This window comes from Malania oleifera, chromosome 3, assembly GCF_029873635.1.
Source record: "Malania oleifera isolate guangnan ecotype guangnan chromosome 3, ASM2987363v1, whole genome shotgun sequence".
Classification (NCBI taxonomy): Eukaryota; Viridiplantae; Streptophyta; class Magnoliopsida; order Santalales; family Ximeniaceae; genus Malania; species Malania oleifera.
The window spans coordinates 66,642,055-66,662,822 of record NC_080419.1 but is presented as its reverse complement, the minus strand read 5'-3'; the positions used below and the strand labels follow the sequence as shown (position 1 = coordinate 66,662,822).

Sequence of the window (20,768 nt, the reverse complement as noted above, 5' to 3'; positions counted from 1 at the left end):
ACATTAATATTCAATTTTTTAGACCCTATAATACACTTGAATTTGTACAAAATAAGCAATAAACTTTTCCCTTGGCAAAATAAAATGTCATGTGTACATACCCCTTAGTTGAATGGAGCAGTTGTCAAGAAGTTGAATTATCTTGTTAAGCCAAATAATTTTTTCGCAATTAGTTTTGTGAGTCCGCTCCTGAATTCTCCTCAAACTAGTCATTTAAATATTTCTATCTGCATCTTAAGATTTCTCTAAGGTGCACCTAGATGAGGACTTTTGTATCAGGATCAGGGACATACTCTTGTTCAGGAGTAGAAGAAGATTGAGCTGAATCACATTTTGATCAAAGATAATAACATGTCGTTCATGAAAACTTAGTGTCTTTGAATTTTGAAGAGGAACTGTAGCTGCACAGCCAAGCGCAAAGTTTGAAATATAATGTCATAACTCATACTACTTGTGAATTAATTTGGTTAAAGAATATGTTAGAAGAACCTGGATACACAGATACCTATAGAGTTGATGCATGATAATCAAGCTACTGATTATATCGTTTTAAATAAAATTTTTCATGAGAGGGTGCAGCACATGAAGTTGATTGTCACTTTGTTCAAGAAAAATTTCTGTAGAAGCTTATTACCAATCACATGAAATTTGAGTATCAACTGGCTGCTTTGTTTACCAAGTCTTTGAGCAGTGACCAACTTAAGTTCATTTGTAACAAACTAGGAGCATATAACATATATGCTCTAGATTAAAGCCAAATGTTAAAGGATTACCATGTATTAAGTGCTCTATGTGACTCTATTAAGTGCAGTCATTTTTTTATGTTTGAAAGCATCTTGCTAATTAGTCAAATTAATATACCAGTAAAAGAAAAGATAACAGTGTTATTACCTTATCCATGTTAGGAACAAGCTCTTGTAATTTCTTCAATTTTCCCGTTATTCTTGTTCTTCTCTCCTATATAAATGAACATCTAAAAATAAGTCACAAATGCCAAGGTACTCCATGAACCAATCTAGGTTCGTAACACCTAAAAGATCTTACAAAAATGAAATTTAGTAAATGTTATGTGTTCAGAACAAATAAAATTGCTCAGCTTATAAATGTAAACATGCAAACACTTAGGTGATTTCATTATTTTGGAGACAACAATTAAAAGGCTAGAAGAACAGAGTCACATATTGGCATTAACGGATGACAACCAACCGTTTTACATACATACATACATACAAAAATAAATAAATAAATACACACAACACACACACATATATATACACATATGTATATGAAAGTTTAATAAAGTATGTTCCCATTTCACAACAATTTAATCAAAATGTATGATGATAATAAAGCCACATTTTTGCATTCACTTCAGGAAAATAAATTGAATATTGTGCGCCTCCAGTATTGTCCATCAGAGAGATTGAAGTTTGATACGGAGCATCTTGACCACCCAATAAAGAGAGCTCACATAGTGGTGAGAGGCAGCAAGTTCTCACATACAGTTTGAGACAAATGAGGCTATGTTCTTAAGCAAAGGGGTTGATCACTCCCAAAGCATGGGCCATGCTTGCTCATGTTCTCCTAGGATTAAATCTCACAAATAGATATATTTAACATCTCAGCATCAAAGAAAGGTAAGTCATATGTGCCAACAGATTGCACCATCTGTGGAAAACACAAATGAAAAATCAGGACTCACTCCCATTTTTGTAGCAATATCTATAATAACCTGGGTCTCGAGTGTACAATTATTGCCTGGTCTTCTCTCTCTTGGGAGAGCTCTCCAGTCCATCAATGAATCCCATTCCAGTCCAAGTACCCCCACGGTATCCTATTCTCCCTATATAATAGTTTTAAGTAATGTAAGAGTAGATGAGGATCTTGACTCAAAACATGTTATTATTCCTTTCTCTGAGAGAGGACAGTTCACACCGCGACAAAGATCAGAGTGATGCTCAGACTCAACCCTAATCTCAAATCACCTTTAAAGCAGACCATTGTTCCCCAAAAAGATAATTGAAGAACATTTTTCCCCAAGCTTCAAGATGCCCCAAATGGAGTCATATGATGGCAACGCAAATTCAACCACCTAGAGAAATTCAAGTTCCTAATGATTCTCCATAGGACCTACAATACCATTATGAGCAGGGCATTGCACGCTACCCTGAAGAAGTTAACGTGGACTTGGTAATCCAGTTTGAGACTGTACTTGGTATGTTCTATTAAATGACTTGGTGTTTTATTCGCTAATAATTTCATTACTATCCAGAGGTTGCAAAAAACCTCCCCTAGTCTTGTAAGAATCAAGCGGAAGCATGGAGAGTCCCTAAAATAATATGCCACGGGCTTCGATGCTAAAGCCCTAGATATTTCTAGTCTAAACCACAGAGTGGTGATGTCAACACAAATGCTTAAACTACAACCCTAAGCTTTAGTTTCATACTCGGGCGGAGTTTCACGAGAAACTGATCACGATGACTAGTCTCGTGAAGACGTTGAATAATGGGAAGAGAAGCCACAGGAATATTCGCAGTAACCAAATCAGAATATTCATTCCAAAGAGTTAGAAACTCTTTGGATAATAGTCTTGGATGGAATGATTGTCATGTTGAAACATGGCAATCGCATGCTCTAACTGAAAACAACGAGCACCGTTATCTTGATAATATACTGTGTTTAAATAAGTCCACATGGATTGAACCAAGAAGCCAAGACACAATCCAAGCATCGAGCACAACGCATGAAGGACAAGCTGCGGACTCCTTGGATTTATCAGGATTGGGTGCACTATCCGTGCCATCAATATGACCCCAAAGATCTTTTCCCTTCAGGAAAAGTTCAAACTGAAAAGCTCACATAGAATAATTGTTGTCTGTAAACTTGGCACACACAGGTGCAAATTCCATGCTAAATAATGGAGAAAATTGAGATGCCCAAAAAAAGAAAAGACAGACTGTGCCGAAAGAAACAAACCACCAGAAAATCTAGAAGCCCAAAATAAACAACACAGATACAAAGAAAAACCAAGAACAACTTCCCTGCACTAAAAAATTAAATCTTGAACCAAAAAACTGTGCTAAAAATTAAATCTTGAAACAAAAACCTGCTGTGCCGAGAAGATAAGTGCCAGAAACAGCAACAAAAAGTTGTTGCCTGCTTGCTGAGAGTCACAAAGAGCAACAGAAACTGGAGAAATAAGTGGCAAACCAGAAACCTACTGTGTCTGCTTGCCGAAAGTCACAAGCCTGCTTACCGAGAGTCACAAACAGCAACAGAAACTGGAGAAATAAGTGGCAAACCAGAAACCTGCTGTGCCTGCTTGTTGAAAGTCACAAACAGCAACAGAAAACTGTTGCCTGCTTGCCGAGAATCACAAGGACATAAACTGGAGGAATAAATGGCAACCCAGAAACCTGCTGTGCCGAAAGACATGCAACCACAGAAGTACCGAAAGAACAGAGAAAATTTCCGGAAGAGAAAACAAAACCACAGCAGCCACGAAACCGAGAAGACAAAAAATCGAAGGAAAGAAAAAACCTAGCAATCAGCTGGCTCTGATACCATGTAAAATATTTTGTGAATGGCCAAATGAATTGGCCTTGAGTGCTATATATTATATATAGACTTTACAAGAATGCTACATGGAAAGTAAATAAGGTCTAGCATGATTCTAGCCCTATACAAGTAAACTATAATCTATTAAGCCCTATACATGTAAACTAAATATATGCTAACTGTACGAAATAATGAATTGTAATATAAGGAAATAAATGTGGGCTAAATTAAGGAAAGAAATCTTTTGCTTTGCTGTTTGCTGTTCCGTTGACACTATTATCAAAACACAACTCCCATGAGGATGATTTTAAATTTAATTTGCTTATGGGGATTTTATTGATATATTTTTTGGTATGGGACTATAGCTCATATAGGTTTCTTTTTCCTGTACTTAAGTAAGCATATTAATTTTATATAAATGAAAATATTAATAAATAACAGTATTGATTTGATGTGTGAATAGTATGTTATTGAAAACAAAATAAAATTCATGAGAATATTACTAGCTTTCCTTAGTAATGTCAATTTCCAGTATATTCTTGGTTGTGCATACATTCACGCATAACTGACTATTGGTTGACAGTCAAAAATGAGAAAGGGGCTAACAACCATATCCTTAGAAAGATTGTAAAAAGGACAAATTTGTGTTTCACATAAAGTGTAACTATAAAAGAATATTTTATGAAAAATAATAACAAAAAGATGTAGAGTGAATCCATCAGTCTGAAGTCAAACAAAAAATTAAATTACAGAAAGGTATTATGGTTATATATAAATGAATTCACCGTATCATTTCATTTTAAAAGGAAAAAATTGAAGCATGAAAACTAATGTCCACAACCTGACGTCAAATTGAAAAATGCTCAAATGCAATATCCAAGAAATCTCATGAATATTAAATGATTGACTTGCATTTAATGTGCCATAAGAAGGTTCAAATTCAACACCATATTATATTCAATCATCATATTTTTAGGTATTGAGAACAATTTTAAGGCTAACTCTGATAAATGGTAAACAAAATTGGATTCACCAAGCCAAGCTAAGGATAAATATGATGGGCAAATAAGGAGCCAATTTGTACCATTTCTGTTTTTGCTCCTTGTTATCATTGTTGCATAGTGAAAGAAACAAGTTATAACAAGGTGTTTGCTTCCGAGGTTAATTTTCTAATTCTGTTGTTAGTTTTTGCAAAAATTGAAAACTAGATTTTATACTTTCCAATTGTTGTGGCAATTTATAGCTACAATACTTTAATATTGAGAACTGACCTTTTTGGACTAAATAATTCATTCTATACAAATTTTTTAATTAAAATTAAACAAAATGGTCGTGTCAATTTAAAATATAGCTAATTAAAAGGCATTCGTAAATTTTGTAAAACCTTAAAAAAATAATTAGTAATTGAAAAAATATTTTTTACCATTTTTCAATTGCCACGTACAAGAGGATTGTTCTTGGAGCACTAAAAGGTGAATTTAAAAATATAATAATTAAATAAAAAAATTTTATTTTCACTTTTATGATAATTTTTATTCTTTTATATTTTTATTATTTTAAACATATTTTTTAATTGTTATTTGATTCAAAGGAAAAAATTAATATGAGCTCAATCAGGTTTTTGATTTGTTTTCATTTTAGAATTATTAACTCGTTTTCAGTTTTCGTTTCTAGTTTTTTTTCCGTATTTTTCGACAATGATACTAAATATTCCCTGCATTGGCCCAACCTAAGATAATATCCTCAAGAAATGCTAGCTGGGCATAGTTAGCACGCCTCCATCACGAATGTAAGTAACCAAAATTGATTTAACGCCTAATTGCACCTTTCACGCTGATATGCAACTAATCAAAGTGACAAGCACGCCTCACAATTAAATGCCCTTTTCAAATCACATTTCAAACTTACATGAGCTTAACTAACAAAGAATTACTCTACACCCACATACATGCAAGAGAAACCAATCACTCAGCCACATTGTTCTTCCAACCTCTACTTAAGGGGAATTTGTGTGCATCAAGCAGGTTCTAAATAGAGCCGGCTCACTAAATGGGCTTTTAATTAAGAGACTAGTTATCCTTGGTCAGACATTTGAATCTCCTTTTAATCCTTTTGTACGGTTAGCACCCATTTTGCTACTAAAAGACATTTAAATACATTTCCTGAAGCATGACAATTGCCTCATACTATCCCTTTGCCTACCTCATCCTCTCCATACCTATACTCTCACCACTACCATGGCACCAACGTCGGCCACCTTTGCTTACCACCACCCACAATGGCCTCCCACCACAAACGAACTTGCACAACAACCATCACTACATTTGGAATAAGAGAGAAACTCCACAACCACCAGCCACCCATCACCTCCCATGACCACCTCCATTGTAGACAAGCTCCTAAAATGACCATCATCAAATCTGGAGCAAGGGAGAAATTCCCACTCCCATGCCACTGGCCACCCATTGTCTCCACCACCACCTCCCATAACCATCATCAGATTTAGAGCAGGCAAGACCACCATAGGCCACCCATCGTCTCCACTTGCCCCATAGTTGTATATGGAAAAAAAGAGCAAAAGGTGTCATCAAAGAAAGAAAGAGAACTGGGGGGTGGATGGTTTTCAATTTCTAATTGTCTCTGCCGCTCGCCACCACAGCCTTTAAAATCCATTACAAGAATGTATTTCTTTTATTATTGATTTGATAAGCTAAAATTTGGGGAGATGGCTAATGCACCAAACTTGGGGCAAATCCAAGAAATGAAATTTTTATTTATTTCATAAATTTGAATTCATGCAATAGAATTGGTGCAAAACACGAATGAATTTTATTTTTATTTGATAAATCTAAATTGTTGCACAAAATTTGGTGCAAGCACAGGAGACGAATTCTTTAAATTGATTTGATAAAATCTAAAATTTAGGGGAGATAATATTTTCTTGAATTTTTTAGTGTTATTTTTTCTAAGATTACATATTCAGATGTTTAGGATTTTCCAAATAAGTTATACTTTTCAATGCTAAGGGGGTAGCCTCTAGCTGATTTTGTTTTGCAAGTCATCATCCTCAGAAAGCTAAAGGGGGCTTGCTGAAGTATTAAAATGACTTACCAAATATCTACGTTGACAATTGGCATTGTCCATGAAAAACTTGTGTGACAAACAATGGTGACTACTCTATGAATCAATGCACATAGTCATTAGGGGTACCTATCCACCTAGGAGGGACCACTAGCATGATAACCGAAAACATCAACCTTCACCTCAAGATCTTCATTTTGAAAATATTGCAGCCTCAACAAATCAAATCACTAAACCACAAACTCAAGTGAAAGATTTCTATTATGAAATCCAAGCCTTACAAGTAGAGAACAACTAGAGAAACTCTATTCCAAAAGAAAGAATTTGTAAGACCTTCCGCAACAAGAGGACTAGCCATTTAGGATCAAGAGGAACATGAACCAAAGATCTCCTAACCTTAGAGATTACACGGTAGTCCAACTCTTGAGTAGGACCAGCAATGATGTCATGAAAATGGATGCTAACGTAAGGTTTGATATCATCAAAGCAACAAGGACACACACTGAAATGTCGCATCACACCTGCCATTCCATGGTAAAGATAATTGAAGTATACCAAGAAGCCCCTAAAGCCAATAGCCAAGCAAGATCTTCAAATGACGTGCTGGAAAAACCTAGGAAGTGAAAGAAGAGAAGATCAAAATGAGAAACTTGATCAAGCTAACGAATCAAATTTCATAATTGCCCTTCCCTCCAAACATTCTACATAAGCCCTTACCAAAAGCATTCAAGTAGCCCTAGATTGTAAATTACGATGTCACACAAGATTTAGGGCTTTAGGGCGAATCTTGATACTCCACATGGTCTAAGATGCCATCATGTGTCCATTTTTGTTGCAACACTCAAAGGTGCAGCCCTAACATGGTATTTGAACTTACCAACCAATCAGTGGTTTTAACTTTTAACAATCTTAGTCAAATATGCATTTAGGAAGGTTAAGAAATTGATTGTGGACCTAATGACTATTATGCAAGGAAACCAAGACTCTCAATTATTATGCTCGTAAATTAAATATTTCTGAAGGTGTAATTGAGTCAAGCATACTTGCAAGCTATTCAAACTTGACTCGATTCTACTCCAGTTCGAGCTACGTAGGTATCTTAACGAGTCAATTTCGAGCTTTGTAATACCACTCACAAGCCTAATAGATCCTAATCAATCATTTTCATTTCACTATTTCTATATTATGCAGGTCATATAATACATTTTTCATACATATATTCAATATTATTATATTTTTTATACATGTATTTAATATTATTTTATAATTAAATCGAACTTAATTGAGTTGGGTTCGAGTTTTAAAGAACTTGAAGCTGAGTCAAATTCGAGTTTAACAATTTTGAGATCAATCAAGTTCGAGTCAAGTTTCGAGCTTGACATTTTCAAATTGAGTCGAGTTCAAGTATCCCACTATGTCTACGCAACTCGACTCGAATACACTCCTAATACAAGTCATGTCAATTCTTGGATTGATTTGGGTATGCAAATGGTTGCCTTTGTGCCTAGGATTAGGGACATTAAGGGCGAATTGCTTCCTCCCAAAAATGATCTATTTTTCATATCGATAAATATGTCCAAGCCATGAAAAGGCAGGAGGTAAAGAAGAAATTTATGTAGCAATGAGTGGGAAGAGAAAAGATGGACTATATAAACATCACATTTTCCCATTTTTAATGAACGGCCAGGCTAAAAAGAGGAAATAGAAGCTCAATCAATTCTAAGACTACCCCTATGAATCTTCATAGATCACAGGTCTTGAAGCAAACTTAAAATGATGACCAAGTTCGATGGCCTAGAAAATGAAGATTGGTGGGGCATACAGATAAGTACTGCATGTTTTACCAAGACCACAGCCATGGCACAAATGAGAGCAGGAACTTTAAAAAAGAGATTGAAGACTTGGCCAAGCTAGGATTTATGGTAAGATATGTTGCCAAGCACAACTGAAGAACTATGCCAAACGCACAACTACCAAATTATTCAAGTCATTTCTATTGGCCTAGTTGGGAAGACATGCTTCTCACAACAATAGTTTCCAAGAAGTCAATCAAAAGAGACCTAGGTAATCAAACAATGAACAATTAATCTCCTTTTCATGTGTGGACCCAATGAGAATGCTGACCTAACGACCAAGTTGCTTGTGCAAAAGGCCCTCGTTTACTACCGTAAGAAACTTTGATTTTAATGTTACTTAGCTATGGAATTAGAGAAGATCTTAAGAGATGAAACACCTAAAATAATTAATGGTATTTAAATATTAACATTTTGCAGAAAATAGTTATTGTGGAGTTTGTTAATTTTCTTACCCTAAGATAAGGTGGAAATGGATTGATTAAGCCTCTAAATTACTTTAAAATTTAAAGATTTTAAAATTTTAATGCTTGGTGAGACCCTCTAGGTAGAACTATGTAAAATATTTTGAAATAGGTGCATTCGGAAACAAGTTTAGGGAAAATTTTAATTTCATAAATTTTACAATACAACTATAAAAGAATAACAAAGTAAAATAAAAATATTTTTAAATATTGTGAATAGTTAAAGGTAAAATAATAAATTCCATAAATTAAAAAAATTAAAAATTAAAGAATAAGACTTTGGACGGTCCTAAATGTACCTTGGCTTGTAAAGGAAGATATAAGGACATTAGGGAGGGGGGGGGGGGGGGCGGAGAAAAAAAAAGGAAAAGAAGAGAAAAAAGATAGAGAGTTGCCCACATGGCATTGAGACTGATTTCAGACAGCCTAGACTAGCTCAAATCAAAATCTGAGCATATCTACATGTCTCTAGGATCGTGCACTTTAGTGGGTTAGGTTTTTGTATAGGGCTCAATGTTTAGGTCATATCTCAGAAAATCAATTTGGTTTTATGCTTGGGAGATCTACCACAGAAGCTATCTATCTTTTAAGAAGATTGATAGAAAAGTTTAGGGAAAAGAAGAGTGACTTGCATATGATATTTATTAACCTTGAGAAAGCATATGATAGGATACCTATGGAAGTTCTATGGTGGGTTTTAGAAAAAGAGGGTGTATGTAGTAGGTATACCGATGTCATTAAAGATATGTACGATGGAGTAATTACTAGTGTAAGGACTATAGATGGAGAAACTAGAGAGTTTCCAATTACCATAGGTGTACATCAAGGATCTGCTTTGAGTCCTTATCTTTTTGCTTTAGTGAAGGACCAATTCACTAAGAGTATTCAAAAGTAGGTCCCATGGTGTATGTTGTTTGCAGATGATATTGTATTAATTGACGAAACTAGGGATGGAGTAGAGACTGAGTTAGAATTATGGAGAGAAGCTTTGGAATCTAGAGGCTTTAGGATAAGTAGAAATAAGACAGAATATATGAAATGTAATTTTAGTAATGATAGACGGAATATTGGAGACATAGTTAAACTTGATGATGAAGAAATAAATAACACTTGTAGATTTCGATGCCTTGGATCTATTATGCAAGCTGAAGGAGAAATCGGAGATGATGTAATGCATAGAGTTAAAGCATGTTGGGTAAAATGGAGAAGTGCTTCAAGGGTGCTCTGTGATCGTAGAATACCCTTAAAATTGAAAGGAAAGTTTTATAGGACAGCTATAAGACCAGCTATGTTATATGGATAGGAATGTTGGGCAACGAAGAAACATAATATCCAAAAAGTAAAAGTTGCTGAGATGAGAATGCTTAGATGGATGAGTGGTATAACATTAAAAGATAAATTAAGGAATGAACATATTCGTGGTAAGTTAGGTGCAGCTCCTATATAAGATAAGATAAGGGAGGGATGACTAAGATGGTATGAACACTTGCAACGTAGGCCACATAGTGCACATATAAAAAAGAGTGACTTAATTACTGTAGGGGGTAGTAGAAGGGGTAGGGGTAGACCTAAAATAACTTGGGCAGGGATAGTGAGTAAGAATTTAATATCCTTGAATCTATCAAAAGAAATGGTCCATGATCGCATAAATTGGCAAAAAATGATTCATATAACCAACCCCACCTAGTGGGACTAAGGCTTGGTTTTGTTGTTGTTTTTGTTAAAATAGTTTTCTTTAACACAACGTGTATTAATCAGATAATGTTGCCAAAATTTTAGCGTAGTGGGGGAAATTTGGTTTTTGGGTGTTGTGTTATTTTGAAAATAACTGTAATTAATTACTGTGATTATATTTATTATAAATTCATGCAATATTTGGATCTATAGTGGACATCTGTGCTTACGAATATGCATGGATATATTATTAAGTTGATGGTATAGGTGCATGTTGGTATTGTGGACAAACCTGTGCTTCAGGTGCATGTTTGTTGTTTGGACATAGTCGGTCACAAATTATGAACAATTACATATAAATATTTATATAAAATGGTCACATGTGTGAGGGGTGTGTGTCTATGTGCATATGCATATGTCTATGCACATAATTAAATTGTAAAAGTTTCTAAATTAATGAGTTCTATATTTCTCTCTCGCGAAGCTTTCTTTACCTATCATCTCACTCCCGTTGTTCACTATGGCACCATTAGTTCTTGATGGTAACCCAGATCAAAGGGAAATTCTTCAGGGAAGGGAAACTCTTTGATCTAATATTGGTTAAAGTGGGGGAGGTCATAGCTTTGTTTATTCTTGATAAGAATCAGCAACACAATTGGTGGTAAGACTTTCATCATTGTGGCAACCAGGTTTTTGCATGCCTTTTGTAAATTATTAGATGGTTGGGTGAGGGTTTTTGAAGCTTTTGGATGGGTTGCATGAACTGTTTGGATGTCAATTCGTGAAACGAATGTAGTAAAGTTTTTGAAACTAGGGCATGGATGGATTGGATTCATCAAGGTCAACAGAAGTCAAGGATATAGAATAGTATGGTGTATACTTAAAAAGAGATGACAATAGCAGAGACAAAGAATCAAGGTATAGCAGGGCTATAACATCAATATTTTTTTTAAGTATAAGAATAACCCAGAAAAATACATGTGATAGCATAAGGACCCAACTAATTCCTACCCAGATTTAACTGATGAATGAAGGGCACACAATTGAACATACAAGGAGGAATGAAGAACAAAGGAATACTAAGGAAGGCAATTGAATATAGGATTTTACCACAAAGAATAGAAGATGGCATTTTATTAATGAGGGAGCAAGTGGTGAACACAACTTCATTCCAAAAAACTTTGGGGACTTTCATTTGATACAATAGGATTCAAGTGACTTCGAGAATGTGTCTATTTTTCTACTTTGCAACTCCATTTTGTTGTGGAGTGTGGGCGCAAGTTGACCAATGGATCATGCCAAAGTTAGTCATATAGTTAATATATTGAGTACTAAAGTACTCCTTAGCATTATCATTATGAAGTATCCAAAGTAGCATATCAAACTGAGTCCTTATTTGAGAACCGAAGGCACAAAAGATTTTAGACAACTCAAAATAGCCTTTCATGAAATACAGCTAAGTCATTTTGGAGTAGTCATCAACAAATGTAACAAAGTACCGAAATCCCAACTTTGACGTGACACAACTAGGACCCCAAACATCATAATGGACTAATATAAAAAAGCTAACGGCTCTTTTATTGACTCGGGAGGCAAAGGGAACACAATGATGCTTTTCTAATTGCTAAGACCCACATTCAAGGCTAGGCACAGAAGTCAAAGTAGGAACAAACTGTTTTAACTCGTCCAATGATGGATGCCCAAGCCAAAAATGGATTGATGTGGTGGCAGCGACACTACAGGCAACAGGAGAAGAAAGCAACTCAAAGTAGTAAAGTGCACCAGCCTCAAGTCTTGTGCCAATCGTCTTCCTTGTCTTCAAATCCTAAATAAGAGCAGAATTAGGAAAGAAGGTTACAGAGCAACTTAGTGACTTTATAATCTTACAAGAAAATATGAAATTGAAGGGGGATTTAAGAATGTACAAAATAGAAGAAAGAAAGATGGAGGAAAGTAGGATTTACTGTTTCTATCCCCTTAACAGCAAAAGAGGACCCATCAACAAGGGTAACTTAAGGTAGATTTTTAGAATAATGGAGCGTAGAAAAGAAGTTGGTGACACCCATTATATGGTCAGTAGAAGCAAATTCGATAACCCAACGACCAGTGCAAGCAATACTAGATGACAAACAGATAGTATGATTACTTATTTGAGCAAAATATGCAACGTGATGAGATTCTTGTTGGGATGCTTGATGCTGCAAGAACATTGAATACTCCTACTCTAAGGCAATTATAGTACGTTGTTCACTTGAACAAGTGACTAACAAGGGAAATACACTTTTGCGATTTGGGGACTCCATCTCAACACACACCCCACCTTGATAGAGTAGCATATCAGAAATACACAGCAAACATGTTTTTAGAATTCACCAAGTCCATCCTAACCCATACAAACTTCGGCGACTAATGCAAACCACAAGCACACAATGAAGGTATAAAAAAATAAAACACAGCAAACACCGCTATTTCAGGACCCTATAAACTCAATCATCATTGACAAGTAAACACATGAAGCATCAAACAACCATTCCCCAGGTGTCACACATGAGCAACTAAAAAAGGTGAGATCTTTGGACAAAAAACATCGGGAAAAACTTCAATAATATGTTTATAGAGAGATTCGAGCACTGCTCAATGAATTCAAGCCAAAGAAATGCCTGAAATTAGTTTCATGTGCCAGCATGTGGAGTCAGCCCTAGCTGCTTTTGACCGGTGCATGAGGGTGCATGGGAGAAGTTCTAGAAATGATATTTCAGTAGGGGGCAGATCAGCAGTGTCTATGGCTGACTATGGTGTTGTTTTTGCAAAATCTATAGTGTTTTTGTGTTCTTGAACTGACAGTGTCGTCCAGGAACTTTCCAATGACTGCCATGGCTTCCAGCAGCTGCCGGCTGTTTTCCAAGGCTATGGTGTTGCTGGAAATTCTTCTATGATGGTATACATATAGCGTATTGAGGGTTTTAAGCTTCAGTTTTGATGGTGGCTGTGACAATTAGGGCTTAGGTCTCAGAATCAAGCTCTAATACCATGTTGAATAATTGGATAAAATAGAAGACCTAATCAAAATGATAGGTACTCACTCTATTTATATATATATATATATATATCAAGTACATACCAATGACCACAATACATTTACTAAACCTCACTTATTAACATAACACTAACATACTAATAATGCTAATGACTAAAATAACCATCAACATTGTAAGAGAGCTATTAGCTCCACATACCGCTTCCTAATGAAATTCTTGACAAGGAATTGTGTGGGGGATGTAACAACTCAACATTGTTTGTGGAAGCATTGAAAGGAAAATTCAAAGCCTTGGAAATTGATAAGTTGAATGCCTAGTCAAAAAGCAACACCAATGGAAGAGTTGATAGCCTGGTGGTTCTTGACAATCTAGGTCCGTTCTGAGCTTCCTAGGCTATTGGAGTGAGAGTTTACTCTCTTCTCTTTTTTTTCCCCCTTTTTAAGCAAGTGCTAACATGTTTTCCTGATCGGCTATAGACATGTTAAGCATAGACTCAAATTTCATGGTGCACAAACTCAGTATAGATTCGAAATTTCAGCCAATATAACAAAAGAAGTGGAAAAACATGCACAAGATAAGATTCAAGCAATCAGTAACAAGATGGATAATAGAAATGTATATTATCCTAATGATGCAGGGGCAGCATCAAGGATTTGTAGCCAAGGGGAGAAATTAGAAGAAATTGGAGAGAGGAATGAAGGGGAAGAGGGCAAAGAGGAGATACAAGGGGGAAATCACACATTCACTTCAAAGTCAAATTCAACAACCAACTTCTACATGGTTTTCACAAACTATTTATAAGGAAGCCTCTTAATACATGAAATTACATTATCCTTAAAGACACAAATATTACAAGCAAGCCCCCAAAATACATAAGCCTAATACAATCAAACTAAACACACATAATTAAACAACTAAGTACATTTAGGGCCCAATAAACCATTGACCCTACTCTTCGACATAGGCCTGCAAATTAGATCAAAATGATCCATCCAAATAGGCTTCTTGTCCTACATCAATTCCCTCCTTCCGAAAAGAACTTGACTATGTTGAAGTTAGGAAAAGTACCAAGGAGTCCATCACCGTGAGTACAATCACCTCGCTTCACAAGAAAGCAACCGGTGGTACGCTTCAACTTGATGAGTGGAAGAGCTTGAGATGGCATCAACTTATACTTCTCCTTGTCAATGGTGAGGAAATAAGAATTCTCACATCCATTATGTTTAACCTTCCTATCATATAACCACGTATGGCCCAAAATGATATGACAAATTTTGGGAGGAAGGATATCAAATTGCACCATCTCCACAATGGAACCAATCTTGAAGGTAAGTAAGCGACAATCATGGACCTTCAAATTAGTATAGTTCACACAAGTAATTTATAGGGATCAAGATGAAGCTCAACTTCCAAATTTAGCTTCTTCACAGCCTCTTCAAAAACTACATTTGTACAGCTACCAAGATCAATAACTGAAGTACAAAGCTTCTTTGACAAATCACCTAAGTTTGAAAGATGTTGATCCGCCTCCAATCTTCTTTTTTTCAAACTTGTGGGAAGATAGCATACATCGTACTAAATAGATCTCCACATTACCATCATAGTCTAAGTCACTTGGGATTTTTGTTTTTGCTTCAACTACTTGAGTGCCATCATCATCATCATCATATTCTTTTTCTACAACATTCATGACTTGTTTTAGGACATTGTGCAGCTCAATGTCCAAAACCTTGACCTTTAAAGCATTTGAGCGATGGTTGGCCCCTAGAATTTGTTCCAGAATGCTCAGGATCTTTCAAGAGGTACTAATCTAAACTCCTCTACCCAATTGCTCAATTGTCTTCTCTCATACAACTCCATTAGTACACTTCTCAAACCAAAGGGCTGATGTAGATCTAGGAAGATTACGTTGCATATCCTCCTCAATCTAAGTGGCAACCTATACTGCATCCTCAATTGTATGAGATGACATGTAGCAAGTCTGGAAGCAATAGCTGACTCCAGCCCTTTTCTATACAAAGCTATCATCACATGCTCTTTCCATTATATGTCGGCGTGAGTAGCCAAATGATAGAATCTACTAATGTACTCTATCACTATCTTTTCTTCTTGCTTCAACTCAAAGTGCTGGAGATGAACACACTTCTGATAATTGGGAGGCACAAATTGTTCCTACATGGCGTGCTTAATCTCGTCCCACATTGCAATCTAACCAAGTCTCCTTCTTCTAAAGATATCTTGTTGTTTAAATACCAAATTCAAGCAATTCCCTTCAATTTTGATTCAGCAAAATACAACTTTCGAGCCTCATTCATGTCATACCATCGGAAATAGTACTTCAAAGAATACACCTAATCATCAAATTCATCTAAAGAACCATGACTATTAAAGGGGCATTGGTATCACTGTCAAAAATTATAAAAACGAAAACCAGAAAGGAAAACTAAAAACTAGAAACAACAACCCGTTTGGTGAATATTTATAAAACTAAAATAAATTAAAATTTTAATTAAAAAATGCTCATTTTCGTTTTAAATCAAATAATATTATAAAAATATGTTTAAATCAATAAATTGTCATTTAAAAAAACATTATAATAGAAATAAAATTGTTATAATTATTTTACTTAATTGTTATACAATCAAATTTTACTATTTTATTGGACATGACAATTAAAAAATAGTAAATATATTTTATAATTGGCTTTATTATTGTTATTTAAATTTATGCATATTTTTATTTTAATTATATTAAATTCATATGATTATTTTGTTTTAGTTTTAATTTAAAAGTGTTTAAAATGAATGATTTAATCCAAAAGAATTATTTTTGGATGTTAAAATTTCTGACAACAGATTGCCAAAACAATTGAAAACCATAAAATATGGTTTCCAGATTTTTCTCAAACAACTAAAAACTGAAAACAAGAATAGAAAACTGGAAACATAAAACAAGAGTGTTTTTATAATCTATTTCTTCATTGTGCAGAAACATAAATAGAAAACGAAACACAACAACGATACCAACAAGCCCTAGGAATTTTAGTTTAATATCTTTATGCAAATAATCATTTCCGCCTTCACACAACTCAAAAGTATGAGGGACAGCAGCTATTCCACCATATTGTTTGGTAGGAAAATCCATGGGCCTTTTACCTAAGGCTGCAACTTTAGTTGTTAGCCTCTTCAAAGCATTGGTAATGGTCTCACCAAGGCTTTTTCCATTTTTTGCACCCTACCAGATAACAATTCCACATTTTCAGACAATTCAACAATGGTCACCATGATGCAATTATATATCACCATGAATTTTTAAACGATTTGCTAACAATCCTCAATCTATTCTTGAAAACCACAGATCAGATTCCTAATTTACCATCTTCAATTCACCTTTGATCTTGAGTGTGAAATGACATAAATTATCTTCGAAAAATCACAAAATGCAGCAATAGAACCTGATTTTAGGAGCTGGCATCAACAATTTCTCACTTTTTGTAGCAAATTATCACACTTGCATGCAAAAGATCAAGTCCGCTTACAAAATATCATGCTGCAGGTCAAAATATCATGGAAGAAACCCAAAATATTGTGGCTGGGGCAATTTCTCATGAATCTGGCAGTTGTAGGGTGTTCCACCAAGATTACTTGTGCGCGACGCCAGCATGTGAGGAGTCTCCAGCAAAGAAACTTCAGATAAGGGTAGATCAGGGGTTGAGGATTGCAATGGGGGTGGCGATGTGATGCAAAAAGCACAGGAAACTTGGGATTTTGAAAGGCCAACAGCTAGGGAACTTATCTCCGACTTGTGGGGCCACACAGCTGGTCAGATGGTGATGAAATTTTGAGGGGAAGGGTTTCAAGGGCCTTATGCTTTCAATTGGATGTATGGTGTTGCAGGATGGTCTCGGGAAAGTGATGTTCAAAAAATGGGGACACTATTGGAATTTTTGAAAAAGTTAAGACTATGAATGCTTCTGTTTTCTGGGATCTTCCTGCGGCGTCTGAACTTGTAGAACAATTTGATGTAAAACAAGCAATATAATTCGAAAATCAGAGATAGAGAGAATAATGGAAAAGAGAGAAAGAGAAGAGAATAAGAGAGAGAGAGAGAGAGAGAGAGAGAGAGAGAGAGAGAGAGCAAAAGAGGGAATAGGCAAGGACAGAACAGAAGATTCAGAAACAGAACAGGTAAAGAAGCAGAATTAGAGACTGAAAAGAGAAGAAGAGGAGGAGAAGAAGAAGAGAGGAGCATGAAGAAGAGAAGAATGAATGAGGAAAATGGGTTGATTGAAATGGAAGAATGGAGACCAAATTTGGGCTCCGATACCAAATGATGCAGGAGCAGCATCAAGGATCTGCAGCCATGGGGAGGAATTAGAAGAAATTGAAGAGACGAAGGGGAAGAGAGGTGTTCCAAGGGGGAAATCACACATTCACTTCAAATTCAAAATTCAGCAACCAACTTCTACATGGCTGGCTTTCACACACTATTTATAAGAAAGCCTCTAACACATGAAATCACACATTTACGCTTAAAACTAGATGAAATTACAAACATGCCCCTAAAATGCACAAATACTACAGACAAGTCCCAAAAATACATAATCCTAATGCAAGCAAACTAAACACACATAATTAAATGGGTTTAGGACCCAATAAACCATTGACTCTATCCTTTGACATAGGCCTCCAAATTGGGCCAAAATGATCCATCCAAAGACCTACTTCTGCTACATCACCTAATTAGTAAGCAAATACCATTATGATCAACAAGACAAATGCGAAGATAGTGATTCTCTTCCAAAGATTGGATAGCCTAAGGACACAACTTCAAGTCATGAGTTGCTTACACTTATGAAAAGAAAATGTTAAGGTTGGCAGAATCAATTGGACAGCACTCTTTACGCTGGTCAAGAAACTAATCAAAGCAATATGCACACTCCACAATCAATGCTTTAACCAATCAAGAATCAAAACTACAAGCTTTAGTAAGAGAATCCTCCTATGCACGTGAAACTTCAATTACTTTGCACATTCTTCCACCAACTTAAATTGATTTTGGCATAGGAGGGTCATCGCTAAAGCATCCTCCACTCGGTTTTGGTTTTGCAAGTCAACCTCACAAAGTTAAGGCAAGTTTGTTGAACTTTAGTGACCTACTAGATTTCTAGATCAACACATTAATAATCCAAGAAATTGATGGTTATGACAAGGAATTGAGGTAAAACAAATTAATGGGAGTAATTCAATTTTGGGCATTCAAACAGCTCTAACACTAGGATTGGGAACATGAAAATTTGAGATTTTAATTTAAAATTATGTAAAATTAGATAACTCAATACAAATCTAAGATTCTAATTATATACAACTTTAAATTCCTGACTCTCAATTTCACATTCCCAAAGCAATGCATCAATATTTCTTAAAATTTTACTAACCCTTTCGGCGATGCTTCTTGGATGAGTGGCACAACCACGCTTAGCACGAACTTTGCAAGGAATGGAGTCCTCGGGGATTTGCAGTAAGTGTTCTACAGCAGCCATCTCAAGAGCTGTCTCTGGCAGGCTAAACTGAACATCAACAAAGAATTACAAATACGAACAATAAGAAACTATGTGTTGACATCAAAATATATAAAAAGCTTCCAATTGAACTTCTTATGATGGGACTAGTGCATATGCATGCAGTACTTCGCTGTTTATGTAAACGTCCTCAAAAAACATCAGGTCTAACATCTAGCCAAATTAAAATATGAAAATACTTCTGCTCTTTTATTTTATTTTTTACTTTTGACTTTTTCTACATATTTAATTAGTCCTCTCAGCTACTATTTTATATTTGTAAAATTAACATGTAAAAGTTAATTTGAAAAAAGTTGTTTGAGTGAACATTTTTCTCATGTGCATGGTTTGCCCACAGTGACAAAACCTCGTGCAGTTGATTGTGTGCAACTGCCCCACTCAACTCAACCAAAAACCTAGGCTCCATTTGGATCAAGATTTTACTTGAGAAAAGAAATAGAAAGTAAAATATCAATGAAATTCCTTTTTTTGAGTGTAATTTCTCTCTACATCAAATATTATTAATAATATTTTTTTAATATGATTAATTTTCTTTAACAAAGAAATAAAGTGGATAGTGATGTAAAATAAATTTTGTTCATTGAGTTGCAACATATTTTTATTTTATTTATCACTTTCTGTATAATCAAACATGAAATAGTACATTCCTTATACAGTTTCTTTTCCTTCCCTAATCTTTACCAAGTTACTTAAAAGATTTCTTCTCTATTCTATACTAAAATTAAAAGTTCTTTAATTATAAGAAGTGATTAAACTTCTCACTAAAATAGTCCAAACTGATTAAGAAAGGAGAGTAAATGGAAAATACATATACATTGTAGAGAACACCCAAAAAAGGACAAAATAATCAAAACAAATCCACACATAGAAAATACCCAAAAAAGAGGAGAAGCAATGGACAACAAAAGATAAAGATGGGAAAAATTGCTGCTACTTTAGAATTTCTTTTTCATATTTGATAGTATGGATTGCAAATTGAATTGGAGGTCATTAGAATTATATTTACTAAACCAACATATTGAAAATATGTATTTAATGAGATGTATTTAATGACAATGATAATATATTTATTATGCAATACTCCCAAATCACAAAAATCCATCGAGAACTATAAGAATTGTTTTGTTTATGATTAAGATTGTTTTTTTTATAGCAAAAGAAAGTTATATTAATGGGAAAAGAATTAACGAGAGGGAGAATGAGATATCCCCAAAGAAAATCTGGAGCAAACCAGAAAAAACAACTAAAACCTACAGAAAAAAGAACTCAACAAGCCAGCACATTCCTCCAATCTCTTTGAATCTCATGGAGACTAATTCGTCTCAAAAACCAAATCCAACATGCCACAATTATGCTAAAAACTGGATCTTATCCCAGACCAGCTTCAAATTCTATTTTTACCAGAGAATATCCGTGCATGACGTTCCAACAATATCCCCCATAAAATTGCAAATGGACCACACCTCCATAAAGCTGCCCTATCCTTCCTTCTGCCAAAACCAGTAAAAGAAATGGATAG

At 35.1% G+C, this 20,768-nt stretch overlaps 1 protein-coding gene across 1 annotated transcript in view; it reads right to left on the bottom strand.

Moving 5' to 3' along the window:
- The window catches only part of LOC131152085 (transcription factor bHLH128-like), a 53,568-nt gene that overhangs the window by 14,232 nt on the left and 18,568 nt on the right, over window positions 1-20,768 (bottom strand). Inside the window, exons 3-4 of the mRNA XM_058103712.1 lie at window positions 19,106-19,237; window positions 892-957 (exon numbers count right to left, since the gene is read on the bottom strand). Coding sequence (XP_057959695.1) covers window positions 892-957; window positions 19,106-19,237 — 198 coding nt within the window. The remainder of the gene's footprint in view (window positions 1-891; window positions 958-19,105; window positions 19,238-20,768) is intronic.